Source organism: Hyaena hyaena, unplaced genomic scaffold, assembly GCF_003009895.1.
Source record: "Hyaena hyaena isolate Hyena2069 unplaced genomic scaffold, ASM300989v1 scaffold_289, whole genome shotgun sequence".
Taxonomy (NCBI): domain Eukaryota; kingdom Metazoa; phylum Chordata; class Mammalia; order Carnivora; family Hyaenidae; genus Hyaena; species Hyaena hyaena.
Window position 1 is genome coordinate 542,973 of NW_024080920.1, and position 22,959 is coordinate 565,931.

General features: G+C 38.5%; 1 protein-coding gene across 2 annotated transcripts in view; it reads left to right on the plus strand.

Moving 5' to 3' along the window:
• The first annotated feature begins 4,375 nt into the window (after positions 1-4,375).
• Positions 4,376-22,959, plus strand: part of KIF24 (kinesin family member 24) — a 50,335-nt gene continuing 31,751 nt past the window's right edge. The window contains exons 1-4 of one of the 2 annotated variants that reach the window (XM_039247041.1): positions 4,376-5,013; positions 10,605-10,794; positions 15,564-15,661; positions 19,675-19,890. In XM_039247041.1, the coding sequence (XP_039102972.1) occupies positions 4,391-5,013; positions 10,605-10,794; positions 15,564-15,661; positions 19,675-19,890 (1,127 nt within the window). In that variant the 5' untranslated portion in view covers positions 4,376-4,390. The remainder of the gene's footprint in view (positions 5,014-10,604; positions 10,795-15,563; positions 15,662-19,674; positions 19,891-22,959) is intronic. The other variant, XM_039247040.1, reaches the window with a different exon arrangement.

Genomic DNA, 22,959 nt, shown 5'->3' on the forward strand with positions numbered 1-22,959 from the left:
AGAAATAACAATAGGAAAGGTAATAGCTACCAGCATTTATTGGTACATAATTGTCTCCTCTTTGGGGAGGGGAACTAGTTGGTAGAGGGCAAGTGTTGGAAGAAGACTGTTATGTAACAGCTTTTGATTTTGGCTCAGGTCATGATCTCACAGTTCGGTTTGGAAGATCAAGCCCCGCATCAGGCTCTGAGCTGACAGCAGGAACCTGCTTAGGATTCTCTCTTTCTCCTCTCTGTCTGCCTCTCCCCCTGCCTGTGCTCTCCATTAAATAATGTTTAAATAAATAAATATTTAATAATCATATATTGAGAGTTTACTTATGCTCTGTAATTGCTTCACAGCATCCCATTTAAGGGGCTGCTATTATTTAACCAGTTCCTATACTAATTCTTTGTTATTATATAAGTGCCGCAGTGAAAAACTTTGTATCTATGTCACTTTGTACTTCTACACAATATCTGTAGGTTAGGTTCCTAAAAGAATTGCTGGGTCAGTGTATTTACATTTGTAATTTTGATGAATATAGATCAGTGAACTAAAATCATAATCACCTGAGGAACTTTGTCTGTGTTGTTATGTATGTCCCCTTCAGTGCCTGGGAGGTTTTTTTCTTTTTGGTTTTTTAAATTTTCTATGTGTCTGGGATGGAGTTTGGGTATTCTTATACTTTTAAGCTCCTAGGGTGATTCTGATGTTTATCCCAGAAGGAGGAGGAGGTTGGATCTCTATGAAATGGAATGTGGTACAGAAAAGCATATCTAATTTTATTTTATTATTTATTTATTTATTTTTTTACATATTGTTTATGGCTGCTTTTATTTTTCTTTATTTATTTTTTTATTGCATATCTAATTTTAAAAGAAAAAAGCAGCTCTTTCTGCCCATGGGTCCTATCCCTATCCTTTAATGAAAACACCTTTTTGCTTCAAAAAGAGAGAACACACACACAAAAAAATAAAAGAATGTAGGCTAACTGTAGGGCTCAGAAAGGCAGCATGCTGCCAGTTAATGCAGAAGCATGCCAGTGGCTGCTTTAATCTGCATGTCCAGATTACTGCTATTTCCAGCATCTTCCCCTCCCATGATATTATGGGATATCAAAGCATTGTAAGATGAATATATTAGTATTTCAGGTATGGATTAAGGGATACCCAAAGGGTCATGGTTATCAGAGTTTAGTATGTCACCAAGAGATTGAGTGTGTGAAATACAGGATTTTGTGCAGCCTGTAGAAATTGAAAAGACTGGATAGCACTTAATCTGTTGCTCTGGGTTAGGCTGAGCCAAGTAGGAAATATAACTGCTTAGAATTAACTTCTAACAAACCAAAACATTGAAGGCTTATTCTGTTCTAGCTTCTGTGCTAAGTGAAGATAGTAATATAGAAATAAATCAGAGTAGTAATAACTACCAACACTTATTGGACACTGAGTATGTACTAGGCATTATGCTGAGAATTTTACAAGTATTTTCTCATTTATTTATTTATTTGAGAGTGTGTGCTCACGTGTGAGCAGGGGACAGGAGCAGGTGGCGGAGAGAGAGAGATAATTTTAAGCAGGCTTCATACTCAGCAAAGAGCTTGATGTGGGGCTTGATCCTTCGACCCTTGGATCATGACCTGAACAGAAATCAAGAGTTGGCCACTAAACTGACTGAACCATAGGTGCCCCAAGTATTTCCTCATTGAATCCTAATCCTAGGAACTGTGGGGGCTATTACATTCCCATTTAACAGTTGAGATGGGGCACCGAGTGGCTCAGTCAGTTAAGTGTTTGACTCTTGATTTCGGCTCAGGTCATCATCTCACGGGTGGTAAGTTCAAGCCCCACATTGGACTCTGCACTGACAGCATGGAGCCAGTTTGGGATTCTCTCTCTGCCCCTCCCCCACTGATGCATGTGCTTCTCTCTCTCTCTCTCTCTCAAATAAACTTGAAAAAAATTAACAGTTGAGAAAAATGAGTTTCACAGATGTTAAATAAGTAACTTGCCAAAGATCACAAATGTGTCTACTTCATAAGACTGTTTGAAGGTTAACATATTTAGAACGTGCCTGGTACATAATAAATGCTCAAAAATATTGCTAGTAGTAGTAGTAGTGGTAAAGTACAGAGGAAATACCAGTTATCCCTTGCCTAGGGCATATATTACAGAAGGAATATATAAATAGAATTTTTCTTTGGAAAGTCAGATATTCCAGCTAGAAAAAACCGTTGTAAAGGGATTGGTAGCCTGATTAGGGTACTGCATAATGTACTTGGTGGTAAAATGGTAGAAGAGGATGAGAAATGAAAGAAGGCATCATGGGAGGGTGGGGCAGAGGGCTAATGAGCTATTTTGAAAGGATGGGCGTAACTCATTTTAGGAGGCAGAGAGGGTTGGGAACGTTTCAAACAAAGATAAAACATGTAAAAAGACATAGAAATTATAGTTATCTACTGCTATGCAGTAAACTACCCCAAAATTAAGTGGTTTAAAAACAATTACTATTTTATTTGCCCACAGTTTTTTGAGTCCTATGTTTGGACGAGGCTTAGGTAGGTAATTCTGGTCTCACTGGGCAGTCACGCATGTGGCTGCAGTCATTTCATGGTGCCACTGGGGCAGAATAGTCTAAGATGGCTATTGGCTGGGCTTCCCATGGCAGCATACCAGTTGTAACACAACAGGGGAAGCTGCATGGGTTCTTGAGGCCTCGGCATGGAAGTCACACAGTGTCACTCCCACCACATTCTGTCAGGTAAAACAAGTCACAAGGCCAGCCTAGATGCAATGGGAGGGAAAAGACACTGCCTCATTTTTGTTTGTTTGTTTGTTTTTTAACATTGATTTAGTTTTGAAAGAGAATGACAGACCACTAGTGAGGGAGGGGCAGAGAGGGAGATACAGAATCTGAAGCAGGCTCCAGGCTCTGAGCTGTTAGCACAGAGCCCAACATGAGGCTCGAACCCATGAACTGTGAGATCATGATCTGAGCCAAAGTTAGACACTTAACTGACTGAACCATCCAGGCACCCCAGACACTGCCTCTTGATGTGAAAAGACCTGCAAAGAATTTGTGGCCTCCCCTGACTCCCCCAAATCTAACACAAATGGAAAAGGTCAGGATGAGTTTAGGATATATTACTAGTTTCTTTGGCCTTTTCCAGAGCCTAAGTAGCATTTCCTCCAAAGTTAATTATACAAGGTACATTAATCACCTTTATTACCTGGCCCTAAGCTCTGTTTCTCTAACAGTGATGTGGAGAATTTCTCAGGGTCCTGATTTTAGTAATATACCAGGATTATGTGGATTATGTGTTATTAACAAACACATTGTTAGTATTTAATTAAATACCTCTGTGTTAAAAATTTTTTAAGTATTTTAATGTTTTATCATATAAAATCTGTTTTTTAAAGTTTCTTTTTTTTTTTAATAATTCCTACACCCAACGTGGGGCATGAATTTACGAGCCTGAGATCATGAGTCACATGCTCTTCCTACTGAGCCAGCCAGGTGTCCCAGCAACCATATAAAATCATTTTTTTAAGCAATGTTGATTTTCTCAATTTTTAAATTATTGTTTTTTAAAGTAATATCTATACACAACATGGGGCTTGAACCCACAACCCTGAGATCGTGAGTCATGTGCTCTACCATCTGAGCCAGCCAGATGCCCCTGTAAGATCTTGACCAATTTTTAAAATCTCAGGTAAATTATTTTATTTGTGTTCTGAACAAGTTAACATCTATAACCACCTACCTTCACTTACCTTTTAAAATGATCTGAGACCCTGAATTAGAATCTGAATTAATGATGTTTTTACCTCTTTATTCAACTAACTTTTACCAGTACTCAGCAGATACAAATGTGATTTCCTCTGAGGTATGTTAGTTTGTAATCCTCTGTGGTTTGCTATTTAATTCTGCTTTCCATTCTGAAGGGCTTCTAGGCCTTTGTTCATTAATCATAGGAAACAGTTGTGCAACATGCTTTGACATTAACTTGAACATCTAAAATTAGTCCTGCTACAATCAGTGGCTGGGAACAACGTTTCAGTAGTTTGTGACATGTGTTAAGTAGACAGACATTGCAAGATTGGAAGGAACTCCTAGAAAAAAAGTAAGTGACTTGTGTGTGTGTGCGTATGGACTTATGTATATATACCATTGAAGTTCCTTTTGATGAACAAATTACATCTCTTACTACAAATGCATCATAAACGTCTTTGCTTGTGCACTATGTTGTTTAATTATTTCAGGAGAAAATTTATATTTATTGAAAGCTTGGTATGTTAGAATGGATTTTTCTGTATGTTTTAGGATTTTCATTTTTGAAGGGAATATTTCAAGTAAATGGCTTTTTTTTTTTTTTCTCTTCAGAAGTTACAGAAACTCATTCACAAAAATGACATCTTGGTTGTATGAATGTCTTTGTGAAGCTGAACTTGCACGGTATTATCCTCATTTTACTGCCCTTGGCCTTCAGAAAATAGATGAGTTGGCCAAGGTTACAATGAAGGACTATTCCAAATTGGGAGTCCATGACATGAACGACCGCAAACGTCTCTTCCAACTTATCAAAATCATTAAGATTATGCAGGAAGAAGATAAAGCAGTCAGTAGCCCAGAGCATCCTCTTGAGACAAACAGCCTGTACATTAAGCCTCAGGAATCCAGATCTGGCCCTCGCAGGCAACTGCATTTTGATTCTCCTGCTGACAACAAAGGCAGAAGTACCAGCAACAATGGGTTTGAAATGTGCAGTTTATCAGATTCTTCTACAAACAAACAGAAGTCTAGTTACCTAAAAGTGCTGGACCACATGCTGCCGGATGATTCCCAGCACCACACAAAAACGAGAATTCAGAACGCCACAGCTGCTGGTTCCTATGTGCAAACAGAAACTAACACTTCACTCTTTTCATCAAATCACTTTTCTCCAATACTGGGGAATTATGATATTCCCATTACTCAAAGAGTCTCTCATGTTTCAGGGTATAACTATGGAATCCCTCAGTCCTGTATCAGGTAATAATTTATCATTTTTTTTGAGGGGTGGGGGAGAGCATAGCCTCAGGCAAGGGCAAGCCTCTCCATGACTGAGAGCAACTGCTCCTTATTTATAGAAAGTTCTAGTGAACAGCTTCTGCAGTAATAATAGAAGTACCTTGATGGGAGGAAGTTCATGAGGAATTAAGACTTTACAGATGGGAGAAAAATGATACTGTCCATGTATGTCAAACAGCTGCTACTTGCCAGGATCTGCCATTATTCCATTAGCAGACCTATTTCTATTATTTATTATAGTGTAGCATGATACATCTAGTGCATCCTTGAAGGTAAAATAGTTAACTAGCATTCTACGATGGAAAAAGTGTGTGTGTGTGTGTGTGTGTGTATTCCACAGGATTTTTTTTTTAAGGCTATCAAATTCACTTTAACCAAGAGACCTAAAGCTTAGTTAAAAATAAATAGCATGTAGTTGGATTAAGTAGATCTCAGGTGCAGTTAGCTCACCTACACACATTGAAATATGGTCCTGATTTTGAGTGCTTTCTTCAGTTCCAACCATGGAAGGATATATGATTTTGGTGATTACAAAAGAGTAAGACACTTTTGATGTAGTTGAGACTCTGAGAGGCAAGGTGGCAATAAGTTATTTTTCACATAGTGATTTAAGTTAAATGTTGAAATAATGTCCCTAAGAGTTAAAATATTGAATAATTCCCAATACCAGCATTGGTATAATAGAACCTGTTCTTTTTTTTTTTTTTTTTTAATGTTTTTAATTTATTTCTGAGAGAGAGAGAGAGTGTGAGCAGGGGAGGGTCAGAGAGAGAGGGAGACACAGAACATGAAGCAAGCTCCAGGCTCTGAGCTAGCTTTCAGCACAGAGCCCGACGTGAGGCTCGAACCCACGAACCGTGAGACCATGACCTGAGTCAAAGTCGGAAGCTTAACCAACTGAGCCACCCAGGCACCCCAAGAACCTGTTCTTTTAAAAATAACATGAATTGGTTGTTTTGTTACTGTAAAAGTTACACATGGTGAGTTATAGAGAAAGAAAATACACTTTTTTAAATGTTTATTTATTTTGAAGAGAGAGTGAGAGTTGGGGAGGAGCAGAGAGACAGGGAGACACAAAATCTAAAGCAGGCTCCGGGCTCTGAGCTGTCAGCACAGAGCCTGACAAAGGGCTCGAACCTGTGAAATGGTGACATCATACACGAGCCAAAGTCAGACGCCCAACTGATTGAGCCACCTAGGCGCCCCAACAAAATTCATTCTTAAGCCACATTTTAAAAAAGTGATTATTCATACCTAAAAAACAAGGTATATATTTACACCTGGCCTTATATTGGCTAAGGTTTCAGAGGATCTCATAATCAACCAGTTCTTCTATTCAGAAAATAGACCCCATTTTACAGGTGAAAGTACTTTTAGTAATTTGAAATACATAGTGAATTTTATAGTGTTTCTGAAAACTTTATTTGGTTTAGTAGCGCACAGAGTAACAGAACTCTTTTTTGTAATTATTTTTAAGGTTTATTTTGAGAGAGAGAACTTGCATGCACATGTGTGTATGCACAAGCAGGGGAGGGACAGAGAGTGAGGGAGAGAGAATCCCAACCAGGCTCCACACTCACCATGGAGCCCGGTGCAGGGCTCTATTTCACAAACTGTGAGATCATTACCTGAGCCGAAACCAAGAGTCCACACTTAACTGATGGAGCCACCCAGGCATTCCTCTTTTCTTTTAATTGTTAGAGAACTAGATTGTTCCATGACTATCAAAGCCAGGATTATTGCTGCCCTATTGGTTAGCTCTGTGGTGAAAGAACAGATATTTTCTTGAATGTTGCAGTCTTTTTTTGAGCATACATAAAGATCTAAACTGGAATTATTTATAAATAAAGATACTGCTTTGCATTATTTGGACAAAATGAATATTTTAGTTTAAATATGCTATTTCATTTATTTGGCACATATTAAGTACCATCTCTTCCAGGCCTGATTCTAGATATGAAGATAATTGGGATATATGGAGGCTGTGAGACTCGTAGGGGTCAGGGTGAGTTGGAAGATAACCATACAGGGAGATAAGTGCTCTTATAGAGGTTTATACATGAAAGACCCAGAGCAAAAGCTATACCATTGAGCTTTCTTTCTTTCTTTGTTTTTTTTAATTTTTGATGTATTGTTTATTTTTGAGAGAGAGAGAGACAGACAGCGTGAGCAGGGTCAGAGAAAGGGAGACACAGACTCCAAAGACAGGCTCTAGGCTCTGAGCTAGCCGTCAGCACAGAGCCTGATGCGGGGCTCGAACCCACGAACCGCGAGATCATGACCTAAGCGAAAGTCGGACGCCCAACCGACTAAGCCACCCAGGCGCCCCAGAGTTTTCTTACTTTTTATATCATTTTATTACTCATCCCACTCTTTATTATATTAGAGAAGTAGAGATTTTAAAAAGTACATTTTCCCCAATAATCTTCATATTGTCTTCTCATCCAAATGTTTCTAAGTGGAGGTCAGGGTTTTAGAACCCTGAGAAACTGTCACAAACTTAAGGCTTGCTGTTAGGATGTCATCTTGTCCAAAGAGCATTCTCTTCAGGTGCGTCAGGTCAAGTAAGCTCAGAATAAATTACTGGTCTCGGATTTTTTTTACGCTTATTTATTTATTTTGAGAGTGAGAGAGAAAAGTGTGCACTTGGAGGAGGGACAGAGAAAGAGAGGGAGAAAGAGAATCCCAAGCAGGCCCTGTACTGTTAGCATAGAGCCTGATGCAGGGATCGAACTCATGAACTGTGAGATCTTGACCTGACCTGATCCAAGATCAAAAGTCGGATGCTAAACCAACTGAGCCACCCAGCTGCCCCTGGTCTCAGAATTTTAATAAAAGTCGAATGCATTTAGAGAACTAGTTGTCCCGACTTATTTAAAATTTTAAATAGACCTAACTCCAGCTACCTGAACTCTTTTCATGTCAGACAGATACAGCTTATTTCTTCTAGGGAACACTGGACATTAAAACCAGAGCCTTTTAGGGGTGCATGGGTGGCTCAGTTGAGCATCCGACTTTGGCTCAGGTCATGATCTCACATTTCATGAGTTCAAGCCCTGCATTGGGCTCTGTGCTGACGGCTCAGAGCCTGGAACCTGCTTTGAATTCTGTGTCTCCCTCTCTCTCTCTCTGCCCCTCCCCTGCTTGAGCTCTGTCTCTCTGTCTCTCTCTCAAAAACAAATAAACATTAAAAAAAAAACAAAAAGCACAGAGCCTTTTAGAAAAGCAGTCATTTGTTCTTGCCCCTTGAACTTGAAAACTACAGTCCTTTTGACCACATGACCCATCTAGAATCCCTAGTCAGTTTTGAAAAAGACATTTTCTGTCCCTCTTGATTAGCTTTCTATGACTTGGCTTTTAATACTCCCCAACAACAGGCCCTTTTGACAGAAAGCCCTTGTTAAAATAATGCACTAAAATTTTTTTCTTGTAAAGAAAAATTGAACGTATGCAGAAGAAGGGAGAACAGAACAATGAATCCCCCATATGCCCATCGTCCACTTTTAATTGTCAGGATTTTGCCACACTTAATCTCAAAATGGCACATTTTTGTTCTATTTTATATTATTTTATTTTATTTTACTTTATTTTAAGTTTGTTTATTTTGAGAGAGCACAAGTGACAGAGGGGCAAAGAAAGAGGGAGAAAGAGAATCCCAAGCAGGCTCAGTGCTGTCAGCTCAGAGCCTGATGCGGGGCTCAAACCCATGAACTGTGAGATCAAGACATGAGCCAAAACCAAGAGTCAGTCACTCAACTGAATGAGCCACTCAGGTGCCCCCAAATGGTACAGTTTTAGAAGTCTGCTCTATGTTGGTTAAAAGCCTAGAGCAGTCCTTTATGCACAATATTAGAAATTTTATTTGTTCCTTTTTATTAATTTAGATCCTGACAAAAAAATAATTTTCCAGCCAGTTGGAGGGCTCAAAAAATTGAAATTGATATGAAACAATTATATAGTGAAATATCCTGTGTAATCAATTATAAAAGTCTTCTTAGGAGCTATTAATTAAATTCTAAAGTATAAAGGAAGGGAATAATTTGTCTTGCCTACACATTCTAAGTATAGAACAAAGGCATTGATTCTGGTAAACTGCTTTCAAGAGTTCTATTGTTACTTAGGTTAAGAGGAATTTCTATACAGGTGAATGGTCAGTTCTAAGAGATATGCATATATTCCCCAATTAGTCTCAGCAAGTAAAATGATGAATTTTGTATCCCTAACTCAAGGAGTATTTCATCAAATATTCTAGCTGTTAAGGTTGATATGTTCACTGAAGCCAGAGCCAGAAAAGAAATGTGTCTGAATGGAAGGGTGATAGGGGTGGGTAGCACCAGTCATAAAACTGTCCTAACAAAAATTATCCTAAAAATTGTGTTCTAACAAACAAATACATATCAGATGGACAAAAAGAGGAAGTAAGAGAGCAAGACAAAGGAAGGCCTAGAATATACCTGGGAGGAACAGAGAAAAAGTACATTGAAACATACTACCTAATTCAAGGTATTTAGTAAACCCAGGTATGATAAAAAAAAATGTGTAAGAAGAATTGGATTGAGAGGAAATAAGAGACATGGGTTTAGGTCTCATAAAGGCCTTGGAGGGTTGGTAGCAACATACTGTGTTTGATTTTGAGGATTAACCGGACTGATCTGGGGACACATAAAGAACATCCGTCATTAGAAGTTCTTGGAAGACCACATCTGGAAGCCCAAAACACAAGTCTTAGAGCTATAGCAACTCTCAAGGTTTTGGGGCTTTTTGTTGTTTGTTTTTGGCAGGACAAAGGATGGGGTGGAGTAAGGATAGAGATAGTATCCTGTCTCTAGGATAGATATGATGAAATGCTCCTTGAGTTAGGGTTACAAAATTCAGGAGGATTTAATTAATAAAAGAACTTTCTATACATATAGTATGTATAAAATTACACGTATTTTTAAAATTTATTTTTTGGGGGGGGGCAGAGAGAGGGAGACAGGATTTGAAGCAGGTTTCATGCTTTGAGTACAGAGCTTAAAGTGGGGCTCGAACTCACAAATGAGATCATGACCTGATTGAAACCAAGAGTTGGCTGCTTAACCCACTAAGCCACCCAGGCACCCCGTATAATGTTATATATTAAAGTGACGGGGTGCCTGGGTGGCTCAGTGGTTAAGCATCCGACTTTGACTCAGGTCATGACCTTGGGGTCTGTGAGTTCGAGCCCTGCGTCAGGCTCTGTGCTGACAGCTCAGAGCCTGGACCCTGCTTCAGATTCTGTGCCCACCTCTCTCTCAGCCCTTCCCCCACTCATGCTTTCTCTCTCTCTCTGAAAAATAAACATTAAAAATCTAAAAAAAAATAGTTTTGACCCTGAGAAAGGTTTAAAAAATATACATATATATATATATGTATATATGGTGTGTGTATATATACATATACACACACAAACATGGCGTGTATATATATTAGGGGTAATGTATATACAAAATAACAAAATGTGCTCATACTTTGACCTCTTAAGTAGTCATCCTATTACTAAAAATTAAAGCCCACTTATAAATATATATTAGACAGAACACCTCAGAGAAAGAGAATCCTTGGACTGAGATGGAGAAAATCAGAGTTTGTGTTCGAAAACGCCCTCTGGGCATGAGGGAGGTACGTCGTGGAGAAATTAATATTATTACTGTAGAAGACAAAGAAACTCTACTTGTTCATGAGAAGAAAGAAGCAGTTGACCTCACACAATATATTCTGCAGGTATGATGCTTTCTTTTGTGTTTGGAACTAATATTATCAAGTGTGTCAATTTGTTGCTTTTATTTGAATAGCAGCATGCGAATTCTAAAATCCAGTTTTTGCTTTGGGTATTGGCATTAATTTATTTTTTTTTTATTTTGAGAGAGGGAGCGAGAGCAGGGAAAGGGCAGGGAGAGGGAGAGACAAAGAATCCCAGGCAGGCTCCACATTGCCCATGCAGAGCCTGATGTGGGGCTCAAACTCAAAAACCCTAAGATCATGACCTGAGCCGAAGTCAAGAGTCGGACACTCAGTTGACTGAGCCATCCTGGTGCCCTGCATTCATTCTTGATGTAAATCATTAATACCCCGGGCTTTCATTAAAAAAAAAATTTGTAGTGCAGTGGGGGGAACAATAACATAATTTCTGCACTCCAGATCAATAGAGTTCCATCATACATTCACTTAACACCTTTTATGTGAATTTAATTATACCTGTTTGGCAAAAAGTGGGGCCTGAGGAGATAAAAAGAATGTAATGAATTGGTGGTAGATAGGACAGGTCACTGAGGTATGCCCCAGAGTGACTCTGAGATGATTGCATAGTCAGTCTCAAGTCTTGCCTGTGTCTCACAATGTGAACTTATTCTGCTGAGTGTGTCTGGAGTTTAATGATGGAGGATATGTTTTTGAGCAACAAGGTTCCAGATTGCCACTCAACTGCTTATTTCAATTCTCAACTGTCTTTGGGTTAGGATTGAACTTGGTGGAAATTGGACTCTTGAGCAGACCACTTGGTGTAGGTTAGATTATAGAGTGAGTAAATGTAATCCAGGGATATGATTTTTACATATAACTTAAAAGGATTTAAATGAAATACTAGTAGACACATAAAAAATACTCACTCCGTGCCAGAAGGGTTACAAGGAGTCCAAGGAGAAAGGTTTGGTATTGAAGGGAACTTACTTAAAGTAGTTAGATACTCCCTTGTAGTAATTCTTCAGTCTCCTATGGAAGCAGCAAACCCATAGATGGAAGACACCATAATTTAGGTACTCTTAAAATGATGACGCAATTGTAAATAAAACAGAGGATAATCCACCAGATGTTAAGATTTGGGATTCGGGTCTCTTTCTCTGAATCTGCCTCCCTAAACATTCATATTATATTCATTCTTCTCTCTCTCTCTTGCCTCAAAACCCAGTGACTGGTAGAAAGCAAAAGGTGGTGAGTAATCTCTTGTGCTAGCATTTCACTTTAGTCAGCTGAGATTTTACCCTCCTGAAATAAATATGTTAACACTGAAGTCAAATTAACACTTTCCCCCACTTTTCCATATGCATTGTTCATCTTTTTCTTTGGTTATCAAAATTGAGTTTCACAGCAACATTCAAAGTAATCCACTGAGTCTTTGTATGGGCACTAAATTAGTAGGTCACTGTTTAACCAACCCAATCACTTTAACAGCCTTATTGACTGCTAATCAATGCACAATCTATTAGGTCTAGGTGAGAGATATTTATTTTGAAGACAGTCTAAATAACAATTTGTTATAATGTTATCTAGTTCCATGCCTACTTATAACCATACTAATAGCCCTGTCCAGTCATCATCTACCCAAGACATCCTTAATGATGCTTTTGTCACAGTAATTCCCTCAAAGAAGCATCTCTTATCTTTTGTATTTTTCCATTATCCCCAAACACAATAACCTTCCTTCTTTGTCATTACCATTAGTCAATACTTATTGAATACCCATAGTTTTCATAGCACTTTCTCTGCAGTTTGAACTTTGGACCTTTGCTCTCATAGGTCAAAATCTTTACCTATCAATGCCATAATATAAGTATTGGGAGGGCTTTTACCCCCTTTTCTTTCCTTCAGAAGTGGAAAGAAATAAAGGGAGGTTCATAACACACATGGCAAATAAATATTGATCCTAGATTCTTTGGGTCTTATTTTTAAACTTCTTTAGGAATTCAAACAATAGGTTTGTGTATCCATTTAATTAAATATCCTATCCTTTCAAATCTTTTGTTACTTAGTATGTATGATTATATACATGTAGTGTGCTGTCTTACCATTAAATTTTGTATCAATATAACGTGTCAAAGGACAAGGAAACAAATTTGTGTATGTCTCATTCCAATTTCTTAAATGTATATAGTAAAAAGAGATGATACTGAAATATATCAAAAAGTCAATAGTGGCTTTTTGTGCAGTTAGATATATAGGTAATTTGTTCTCTGTTATTTTCCATGTTTTAAGGTTTTCTATAATCAGCGTGTTACTTTTATATAAAAAGTAAAAACTTTTGAGTAAGATAGAGTCACCTATTTCAAAATCAAAACCTACAAAAAGGTATGCAGTGAAGTGTCCTGCTAATCCCATTTCTTCCGTGTAGGCAACCACTATTACTTGTCCTATCTTTCCAGAGATATTCTATAAATACATATTACTTTTATAATCTGAAAAAACTTATTTAAAAAATAAATTATGGAACTCTGATCATACCAAGGCCAAAGTAAGTATTAATCCAACCTAATTGATAAAGTGTGACCAAATGAAATTATCTGTGATGCAAAGGGCATTATGGATTATATATGTATTTATATGTTGTACTAGCACTTATTATATAATAGCATGATTATAATTAACATATAATTATATATATAACATATTATTATATATATAATTATATATATGTTAATTAGAATAATCTTGTATGTTCACGTATCTTTCATTAAGGATACTTACAGAAGTACTGGAAAAATCAATATGTAAATCCTCTTGGAAGGAAAGATACTAATGGCTTTAATCAATAAATGTTTTCTAAGGTGTTTACTCAGGAGCTAAAGTTATTCATGACGAAGACATGAGAATAGCCTTAAAGTCTATTTAAGGAGATGAAGAATAGCCATATATTCAATGAAGCAAAAGAAAAATTTTAAAAACTCCCACATTTACTTGTTTTCACTTGTTTCTTACTTTCCTGAGAAATAAATACCAAAAAATATATTTCAGAAATATATTTTACTTTTTATTGCCATTTTTAAGTTTATTCAAAAGTATAATGAACCCCTATGTGCCTATCACCCAGATTCAACAGTTAGAGATATTTTATTCTTAAAAACATCACATATTTTATGTCACTAAATGTTCACAGATTTCTTTATCATGCTACACAGATTCCTTATTTTCTCACCTCCTAACTTTTGGAGATACTTTCTAACTGATAAATTCATCTTTGTGGCCCCAATTTCTCCTCAGGTGACCTAACAAATTTCCATTCTACTGTAATGGCACACAAAACAGAGTCAAACGTAGGTAGAGTGACCTACAATAAATTGGCCCAATTTACCTTGCTGGGTTTTTCCCATGCAATTTTTCCTTAACTGGATATTTAGAGCAGGCCCAAGAGGTAGCAGAAGATAGGGCCTCATGTCCCCCTTGTTGTATATGGACTGCCATTATTACACTACAGTTAGGCTTGAGATTAGGACTTTTACTCAGAGATGGCTGGCCTGCCAACATAATAAGCCTCTAAATTTTGCAAGTGATTATGGCTGCTGAATTAATGCTTTCCAGACCCATTTTCATAGGGTTGTCTATCCTTTTCCAGATTATCATGGTTTTTCATTTGGAGATCATCTTGGACTACTTTCTCTCCCCACCAAATCCAGGCAGTTGCCAAATTTCTTATGTATCTGTCTTCTCTTTATTTTTATTGACATCATCTAATTTAGACCCATCTTACCTCACCACTGGATTACCCGTGTCCCTGTTCTTAGTCCATTCACAGTGTGAAGCAAGGTTAGTCTTCCAGTAAAATCATTCTGATCATCCCTTCCCTTTGCAAAATTTTTGGGCTTCCCACTATTTGCTAAATTATATATGAACATTCTGACTTTAAGGCTAGTGTCCCAATACCCATACAACATAGTCCTAACTCATTATTCTAGCCTTCTATTTCACCTTTATACCTACCAAACCCTATATTTCAACATTGAATCTTCCCTGTTCCCTAAATGTTCCTTGTGTTTTCCTGCTTTGACTATTTTCTCATGTTTTCCCTGTACCTGGACTGTCTCCCCTGCCCCATCTCTTCTCTCAAATTCCTCTTCTTCCTCCATAGCCCTTTCTGTGTACAACCTTTTTCATAATCTCTTTTCTAATTAGAAGGAATATGTTTTTCTTTTGAATTCTACATGCCCTTTATCTCACATTTTTTCTAGCTTAGAGTTACGTGTGTACTTGTCTGGATTCACACCGTTAGGTGGTGGGGTGGGATAATGGTAGTGTAATATCAATATCTTTGGGCCCTTTGAAGTGCCTACTGCAGTTGTACATGTTACCAGCTGAGCAATACCTGTTTATGGAATTAAAAGCTCAGCTATATAATCTGTGAAATGGAAACCTTCCTCTAGAATTCCCCCAAATTTCAAATATGCCGAGCCTACCTGGACTGTGAGGATAATCCCCATAGAATTCAGTTCTCCTGGACCTAAGGAGGATTGGCTCACTCTTATGCTCATCAGTTTACTTCACTTAAGAGAGAACAAAAAATTGGGTGCCTTAGTTTTTACATTATAAGGACATGTCTACAGAGATCTCAAGTAAAAGAAGGCCCTGTCATTTGACAGTTATTGATTGCTTATTTATCTCTAAATTTGTCATAGTCTGTAGTTAGTTAAAAAAAAAAAAATATTCGCGCTTTTTTATGTGTTACCTAGAATCGTGGTGAAGAAAATCCAGAAAATGTCTGTATAAACATCACATTTCTTTTTCAGCATGTTTTTTATTTTGATGAAGTCTTTGGTGAAGCATGCACCAATCGGGATGTATACATGAAGACTACTCACCCACTCATTCAGCATATTTTCAATGGGTATGATAGTAATTATTTGTTTCTCTTCGTATTTTCTATTTTCCATAATCCTATTTCTTTATAAACATCACTTACATTTTTCAGTTTTTTAATTAAACATGAATTTGTGTCTTAATTTGATGAATTTAGACTCTGCTAAGAGTGGCTTGTCTCTATAGGATTTACCAAGCATTCAGAAATTTTCAGCAAAAATGTAAGTTTCAACAATATAATTTTATCAAAGTCCTCAGAATAAAAAGGTTTAAGAGGTTCTAGTTTGAACTTTTGATAATAGGAATTATGTATTCTGGCTATATGGTTCAGTTACCTTTTTCATTGGAGTGGGATAGATACGTGAATATCTGTTCTTTATAGATGTATTTTTTTAAATTATTGAAATAATTATTCACACTTAATAAACATATAAATGGGATAGAAAAGGCATTAGAGAGCTCTGTTGTATATTCAGAATATAGGCATGTATAGATAGAAAATGCCAAACAGTCTGCTATAATCACTGATTCCAGAGTATTTTGACTTCTTAATTTTATTTATTTATATTTTAAATGAGTTGACCTCTTTTAAGGTTTCTTTTGTTTGTTTTGAGAGAGTGAGAGAGAAAGTGCACACAAGCTGGGGAGGGGCAGAGAGAGTGGGAGAGAGAGAATCCTAAGCAAGCTCCACACTGCCAGCATGGAGCCTGACGTGGGGCTTGAACTCACAAATGATGAGATTATGACCTGAACCAAAACCAAGAGTCCGACACTTAACCGACCTGAGCCCCTAGGTGCCCCAGAGTATTTTGACTTAAAAAAATTTTTTTGTTTTAACATTTATTCATGTTTGAGAGACAGAAGAGAGAGTGCAAGCAGGGGAAGGGCAGAGAGAGAGGGAAACACAGAATCTGAAGCAGGCTCCAAGCTGTCAGCACAGAGCCCAAAGTGGGGCTCGAACCCATGAACCATGAGATCATGACCCAAGCTGAAGTTGGACGCTTAACCGACTGAGCCACCCAGGTGCCCCTTGACTTTTTAAAAAATATTTTTAAAAAATTTTAATGTCTTATTTATTTCTGAGAGAGAGAGAGACAGAGAAGCAGCGTGAGCAGGGGAGGGTCAGAGAGAGAGGGAGGCACAGAATCTGAAACAGGCTCCAGGCTCTGAGCTTGCAGTCAGCACAAAGCCCGATGCGGGGCTCAAACCCAGGAACTGCGAGGTCATGACCTGAGCCGAAGTCAGATACCTATCCGACTGAGCCACCCAGGTGCCCCTAAAAAATGATTTTTATAACTTTAAAAATATTGAAGTATAATTCACATACAGTTAGATTCTCAGATCTTAAGAAGTATTCAAGTTTGATGAGTTTTAGTAGTTGCATATATCCAAGTAACCAATACCTGAACAAGATACAGAACATTTCCATTACCCCAGAAAGTTCTCTTGTGTCCCCTTTTGGTTAATCTCCACCTCCACCCCCAGGTCTTATATAACCAGTGACCTGCTTTCTGTCACTATAGATTCGTTTTGCCTTTTCTAGAATGTCACAGGAATAGAATTATTCCCATGTACTTTTATGCTTGGCTTCTTTGGCTTAGCATATTGTTTTTTGATATTAGTACATGTATCTGGAGTTCTATTATTGAGTAATATTCCTTTCTATGAATATACCACAATTTGTCCATTCTCCTGTTGTTGGACATTTGGGGGGTTTTCAGTTTTGGACTCTTGTGAGTAAAGCTATATGAACATTCTTGTACAAGTCTTTGGTTCTTGGGCATGTTTTCATTCATCTTGGGTGAAACCTAGAAATGGAATTTCTGGGTCTTAGGATACGTGTGTGTTTATAAGAAAGTGTCAAACACTTTTCCTCACATCATTTTATATTCCCAAGAGCAGAGTGTGTGAATTGCATTTCTACATCCTCATCGTATTTGGTATTGTCAGTCTTCTTTATTTTAGCCAAGCTAATGGGTATGTAACTTTATCTCATTGTGCTTTGAATCTGAGTTTCCAAAATGCCTAATGATACTGAGAATCTTTTCATGTGCTTATTGAGAAGCCATTCAGATACCTTCATTTGCCCCCACATTTGTTTGCCTGTTTTCTTTTTATTGTTGTTTCATAGAAGTCATTAAAATTTTTTTAATTCTGGGCGCCTGGGTGGCTTAGTCGGTTAAGCGTCCGACTTTCGCTTAGGTCATGATCTCGCGGTTCGTGGGTTCGAGCCCCGCGTCGGGCTCTGTGCTGACTGCCAGCTCAGAGCCTGGAGCCTGTTTCAGTCTGTGACTCCCTCTCTCTTGACCCTCCCCTGCTCACGCTGTCTCTCTCTCTCTCCTAGAAATAAATAAAACATTTAAAAAAAAAAATTTTTTTTAATTCTGAGCAGGCTGAAAAAAGGAAATACCTTTCAGGTTGGATTTCTTATGTATCTTAGGGAGTATTTTTTAAGAGGGCAAATTTCTAAAGTTAGAATTTGAATGTTAGGGCACTACCAGTTAAAAAATAAGAGAGGTACAGGTTAAGTGCATCCATTCTGCCAAGCGTAATGAGAGATTTTTTCATGCCCATATTGTTGTTTTTCGAAAAGATCATCACTAAAATGTTCAGAAGATAAGGTAGATATTAATCTTTACTCTCATTTTGCCAAGTCATTTTATATTTTAGAGAGAGCATGAGTGGGGGGGGGGGGAGAGAGAGAGAGAGAGAGAGAGAGAGAGAGAGAGAGAGAGAGAGAGAGAGAGAGAGAGAGAATCTTAAGTAGGTTCCATGCTCAGTGTAGACCCCAGCACAGGGCTTGATCCCAGGATCCTGGGATGACTTCAACAGAAATCAAGAGTCAGCCGCTCAACCCACTGAGCCACCCAGGTGCCCCTCATTCTGTTAAATCCTCTGTGATGTGTTTACATTTTCCTCCTTTAATCCTTTCCTAGCTGTGCCCCTGGCAGGGTATGCAAGTGCCCACAATGCTGGGAGCCTGGATTCAAAAGACAAAGAGTAACTGGTCTTTGCGCAAACATCTTAAATCTGATTAGCTGTCATCTCTTGATTCTCACACTTCCATGGTTCCTTTGCTTTTGTCCTATTACTTGTTTTTGGGGTTCTTTCTGGCTTCAGGCCCCTTTCTTCATATTCTTCTCTCTGCCCACTTCCAATATTCCCCTACTTCTGTGTCTATACACAGACGTTTTTTTCTTAATGCAGGTAGCTACTTTTGTCATTAATCCATGCAATTTCCTGTTCTAGAGTCTGCAATAGCTGCTTATTACTTAACATGTTCACTTTCTGCTCTGTACTACATAGTTGAGTCTCCAATACTCAGATAACCTTGGCCTCTAGCTCCTCCAAAAACATGCAGTGATCGGCAGAGTAGTCTCCCAACTCTCCTCTGCACCTTTCATTCTCCAGTTCTTCACATTCGTACCCACACACATACCCACCCACATGCAAGAAGAGTGATTATCACTTAGAGCCACATGGTGTCAGGGCTAGAAGGAATCTTAGATAGAAATCAAATAACTAATTAATTTATTAATGAAAGTGAAAACTGAGGCTTTTAGAAAAACCCTTCTGTGAGTCCTTTCTCAAATATCTTGCTTACACTGATTTTACCCCTAAACTTCATTAATATTTATATGATTAGTCACTACCACCTTGTTCATCATATGGTCTTCTATTATTTTTGTATTTATTTTAATTCTTATTCTTTCATCAAACCTTTTCTGATTAAGACAAAATCATCTTCTCCTAGATTCTCTGGGGCATCTAGCATGGGTCCTTGTTTTCTTATCTTCCAGAGTTGTCTTATGGCATAACCAGTTCCACAAAAAATTCCCATTAAAAAACTCATGTTTTTTCCTCTTCCTGTATTTTTATAATGTAAAGTTCTAGTCTCCCTAAAGGATTGTATGCTTATAGCTGAATTTTATCAGCTATAAACAGGACTCTATTTCTACCTGACTTTGGTCATTAAAAATCTGTGTGTAGATGAACATTTCTCTTAGTATATATGTTATACAGATGATTTTTCCCCCCTAGAGGGAATGCCACTTGCTTCGCATATGGACAGACAGGTGCTGGGAAGACCTACACCATGATAGGAACTCATCAGAACCCAGGACTCTATGCTCTGGCTGCCAAAGATATCTTCAGGCAACTAGAAGTGTCCCAGCCAAGAAGGCACCTCTTTGTGTGGATCAGCTTCTATGAAATCTACTGTGGACAGCTTTATGACCTCTTAAATAGAAGAAAAAGGTACTGGTTATGAGTGGGAAACTACAAATCTATTCATCATTGTTTTAAGCCAGGGTCCCACAGAATTGCTGAATCATGGGATATAATGCAAGGCCTTGTTATATTAGTGCCCTTTTGTGAGATGAGTCTCCTGAATTAGATGAATATTTTTTAAATCAGTTCGACTGGAGAAAAATGCAAATTAACTTTCTATTAGTATTTTTTTAAAGTGATCTATATCCTTATGTTCATCAAAAGACTATCCCTTTTACTTTGATCTGTGAAAAGGGTGATTATTTCAGGAAGTCAGGATATCAACATGTTCTTAAATGCCTTCCCATTCTTGTGCTTATTATTACACTGGAAGAACTATAAATATTTCCTGCTTTCTGTTATTTTTTTTCCTCTCAGAAATCTTAGGTTAAACTTGATAGTTTTCTGAGATCAGTTAAAGAAATACATCTCTCTTCTTCACGTTAGATTTTTTTTAGCTCTTGTAAGTCTTAAACTGTTGCCCTTGCAACATGATACAGTAATTTAGAAATGGATTCAATGACTCTGACTTTAAATCCCTATTGTATTTTTCTGGCCTAAAGTTTTGTTTAGGTTGAAACAGCTGACTTTAACTGAGCAGGAAACAATGAAGTCGTGAAGGTACCGACTGACTGGGAGACTGAGGAGAGATGGAATAGGGGAGGTGGAAGGATGAAAGGGTGTCATAACGGAATTAACCAGACCTGTGACGTATTGGGAGCAGCCACTAATGGAGAGAATGGAGTTGGGGCAGAGCATGGTGGAAGGCTAGGGAAGCCAAGTCAGTGACAGAAACTAGCCCCTAGCAAAGGTATCCAAGCCCCTACAGAGCTGTCCAAAAGGATGTGCAAATTCCAGGCGAGCACTGGAACGGAGGTTGGGCTAGAAGAGCAGCTGAGTTCAGTGGAGAGAGCGTGATAGGGCAGGCCCCCATGCTAGCAGTGATGAGGTTTAAAGTGTTGGGGTCCAGAGTCAAGATGGCCAAGAATGAATTCTTGAGACATGTTTGGTGCAAAAAGGAGGTTTTATTAAAGCATGAGGACACCACCTATGGTCAGAGCTTCACTGGCCTTGCAAAGACTGACTGATTATGTAAGATTTTCTATCCTGTGGAGGGGAGAATGATGTTAGGGCTCCAGGAAATTGAGTCTATAGGTTTCTAGAGATTGCCTTTTTTCTTGTAAATCATTAAGACAGTTGCAAACTGATGGAAACTCTTGTCCTGCATGACAGTGATCTCTATCAGCTAACCATTTGTTTTTCCCTTTCCTTTGTTCTTGGGCAGCCAGGAGTGCCTGAGGAATGTCTGACAAATCCCACCTTGGTGGGGGGGGCAGAGTGAGCCACCAGTGTTAGCTTGTACTTTGCCCTCAGCTTGCCTTTGTTTCCCACATGAGTATTGAGTAGTGAAACTGGAGAGGCCATCAACTGGTCTTAGGCAGACCACCATCTGTGGACTATTCCAAAGAAAAGGGGACCTTCGGGTATGCCACAATTCAGAGAATGTACAGGTGTTCAGGATTTGGTCCTGCCACAGCAACTGCCAGATAAAGGAGGGTTCTGCTCTGAGTTTGCTTTGGAGAAGAGTTGCTTTTCTTTATTACCCTCTCTTTGTTGTTTTGAAGGTTCATGTTAGCTCAATCACAGCTTCTCTTCCAGACCCCAACGGGTAACCAGGCACTGAGATGCAAGAGCTTCTGGCTCTGAGGGTCCCAAATCCCAAACAGACCAGGTTCAACCAGTGGCCGCTGACAAAACTCAAAGAAAAGGCAGAGAAACAAGTAGTGGTGAAATAAGAAAGGAATTGAGTTCAGTGGGACCAACACCAGGAAAACAGTGGACTAACATTTCAAAGACTGCCTCCAAAGTGCTGAAAATACTTCCAGGTTTATATAAAGAGAATGTGGGACAAAGTTCCATGGGTTTGTGCAGGTGGGCAGTGAAGTCAAGTTGATCATTGACTTAAGGCCAATCATGGGCAAGGTCTTGCTGGCTCAGGGCAGTCCTTTATTGCTTGAGAGTGTGGTTTCGGTTCCCTTCTTGGGATGCTTTGCCTGCAGGATCTTTTCCCAAATTTAAGAGTATGATACACTGGAATGAAAATCTTTTAGAAAGTTTGAGGTCAAAATGCAGGTAGTTGAAGTCTTCTTTGTTTAAAGAACAGTTGGCATGAGGATAAAAGCTGTTGTTGTGCTGTGTGTGTATGTGTGTCTGTCTGGTTTGTTGGTTGGTTTCTTTGGGTCAAGGGACAGTCAGGATATCTAGTTATTTGTGAGTGTGGTTCTTTAGTGAATTACTCAGATATATTGCCCTGTATATTTGCATTCTTTTTCAGTTTATTTGTTTTGAGAGGTAGGGGAGGGGCAGAAAGAGAGGGAGAGAGAGAATCCCAAGCAGGCTCTGCACTGTCAGCACAGAGCCCGACTCTGGGCTTGAACTTGCAAACAGTGAGATCATGATCTGAGCTGAAATCAAGGTGGGAAGCCGAACCAACCAACTGAGCCACCTAGCTCCCCCCCAGCCCAAATTAACTCTTAAAGTAGAGGATAAATTGTTTTTATACCCTTGCGTAGAAAGTGATAGAAATACGTTTCTGGCTGATAGGATTTAAAAACCTAGCAGTACATTTTGGGCTGTCCATTAGGAACTTTTCTGGGGTGAGCTCAGGGCATAGGACCTAGCAAAGTATGTTTAGGAATGACCTGAGAGCTCTGAAAGCTTGATCCTTCTTTTATTCCAGAGGCCTAACTGTTCTAATAGAGTTATTTTCTGATAGGTCATGGGGATTGGTGAAGCTGTTTTCCTCCCATCCTTCTGTAAAAATTTGGAAACTTGGGGTGAAATAAAAACTAAGAAAAAATTTTTGAGAAAATCATTTCCGTTTTTGGCTATAAAGTGGAATTCCATTCTGAACCTTAATCAGTATCTTATTAAGAAAGAAAAATAATCTTAGATTCTTTGATAGATTCAATACATGCCCCTTGAGATGTCTGATTTAGTAATGATGATAAACCATAGCCTTATACATGGGCCTGAGAAATTCAGTTACAGCACCAG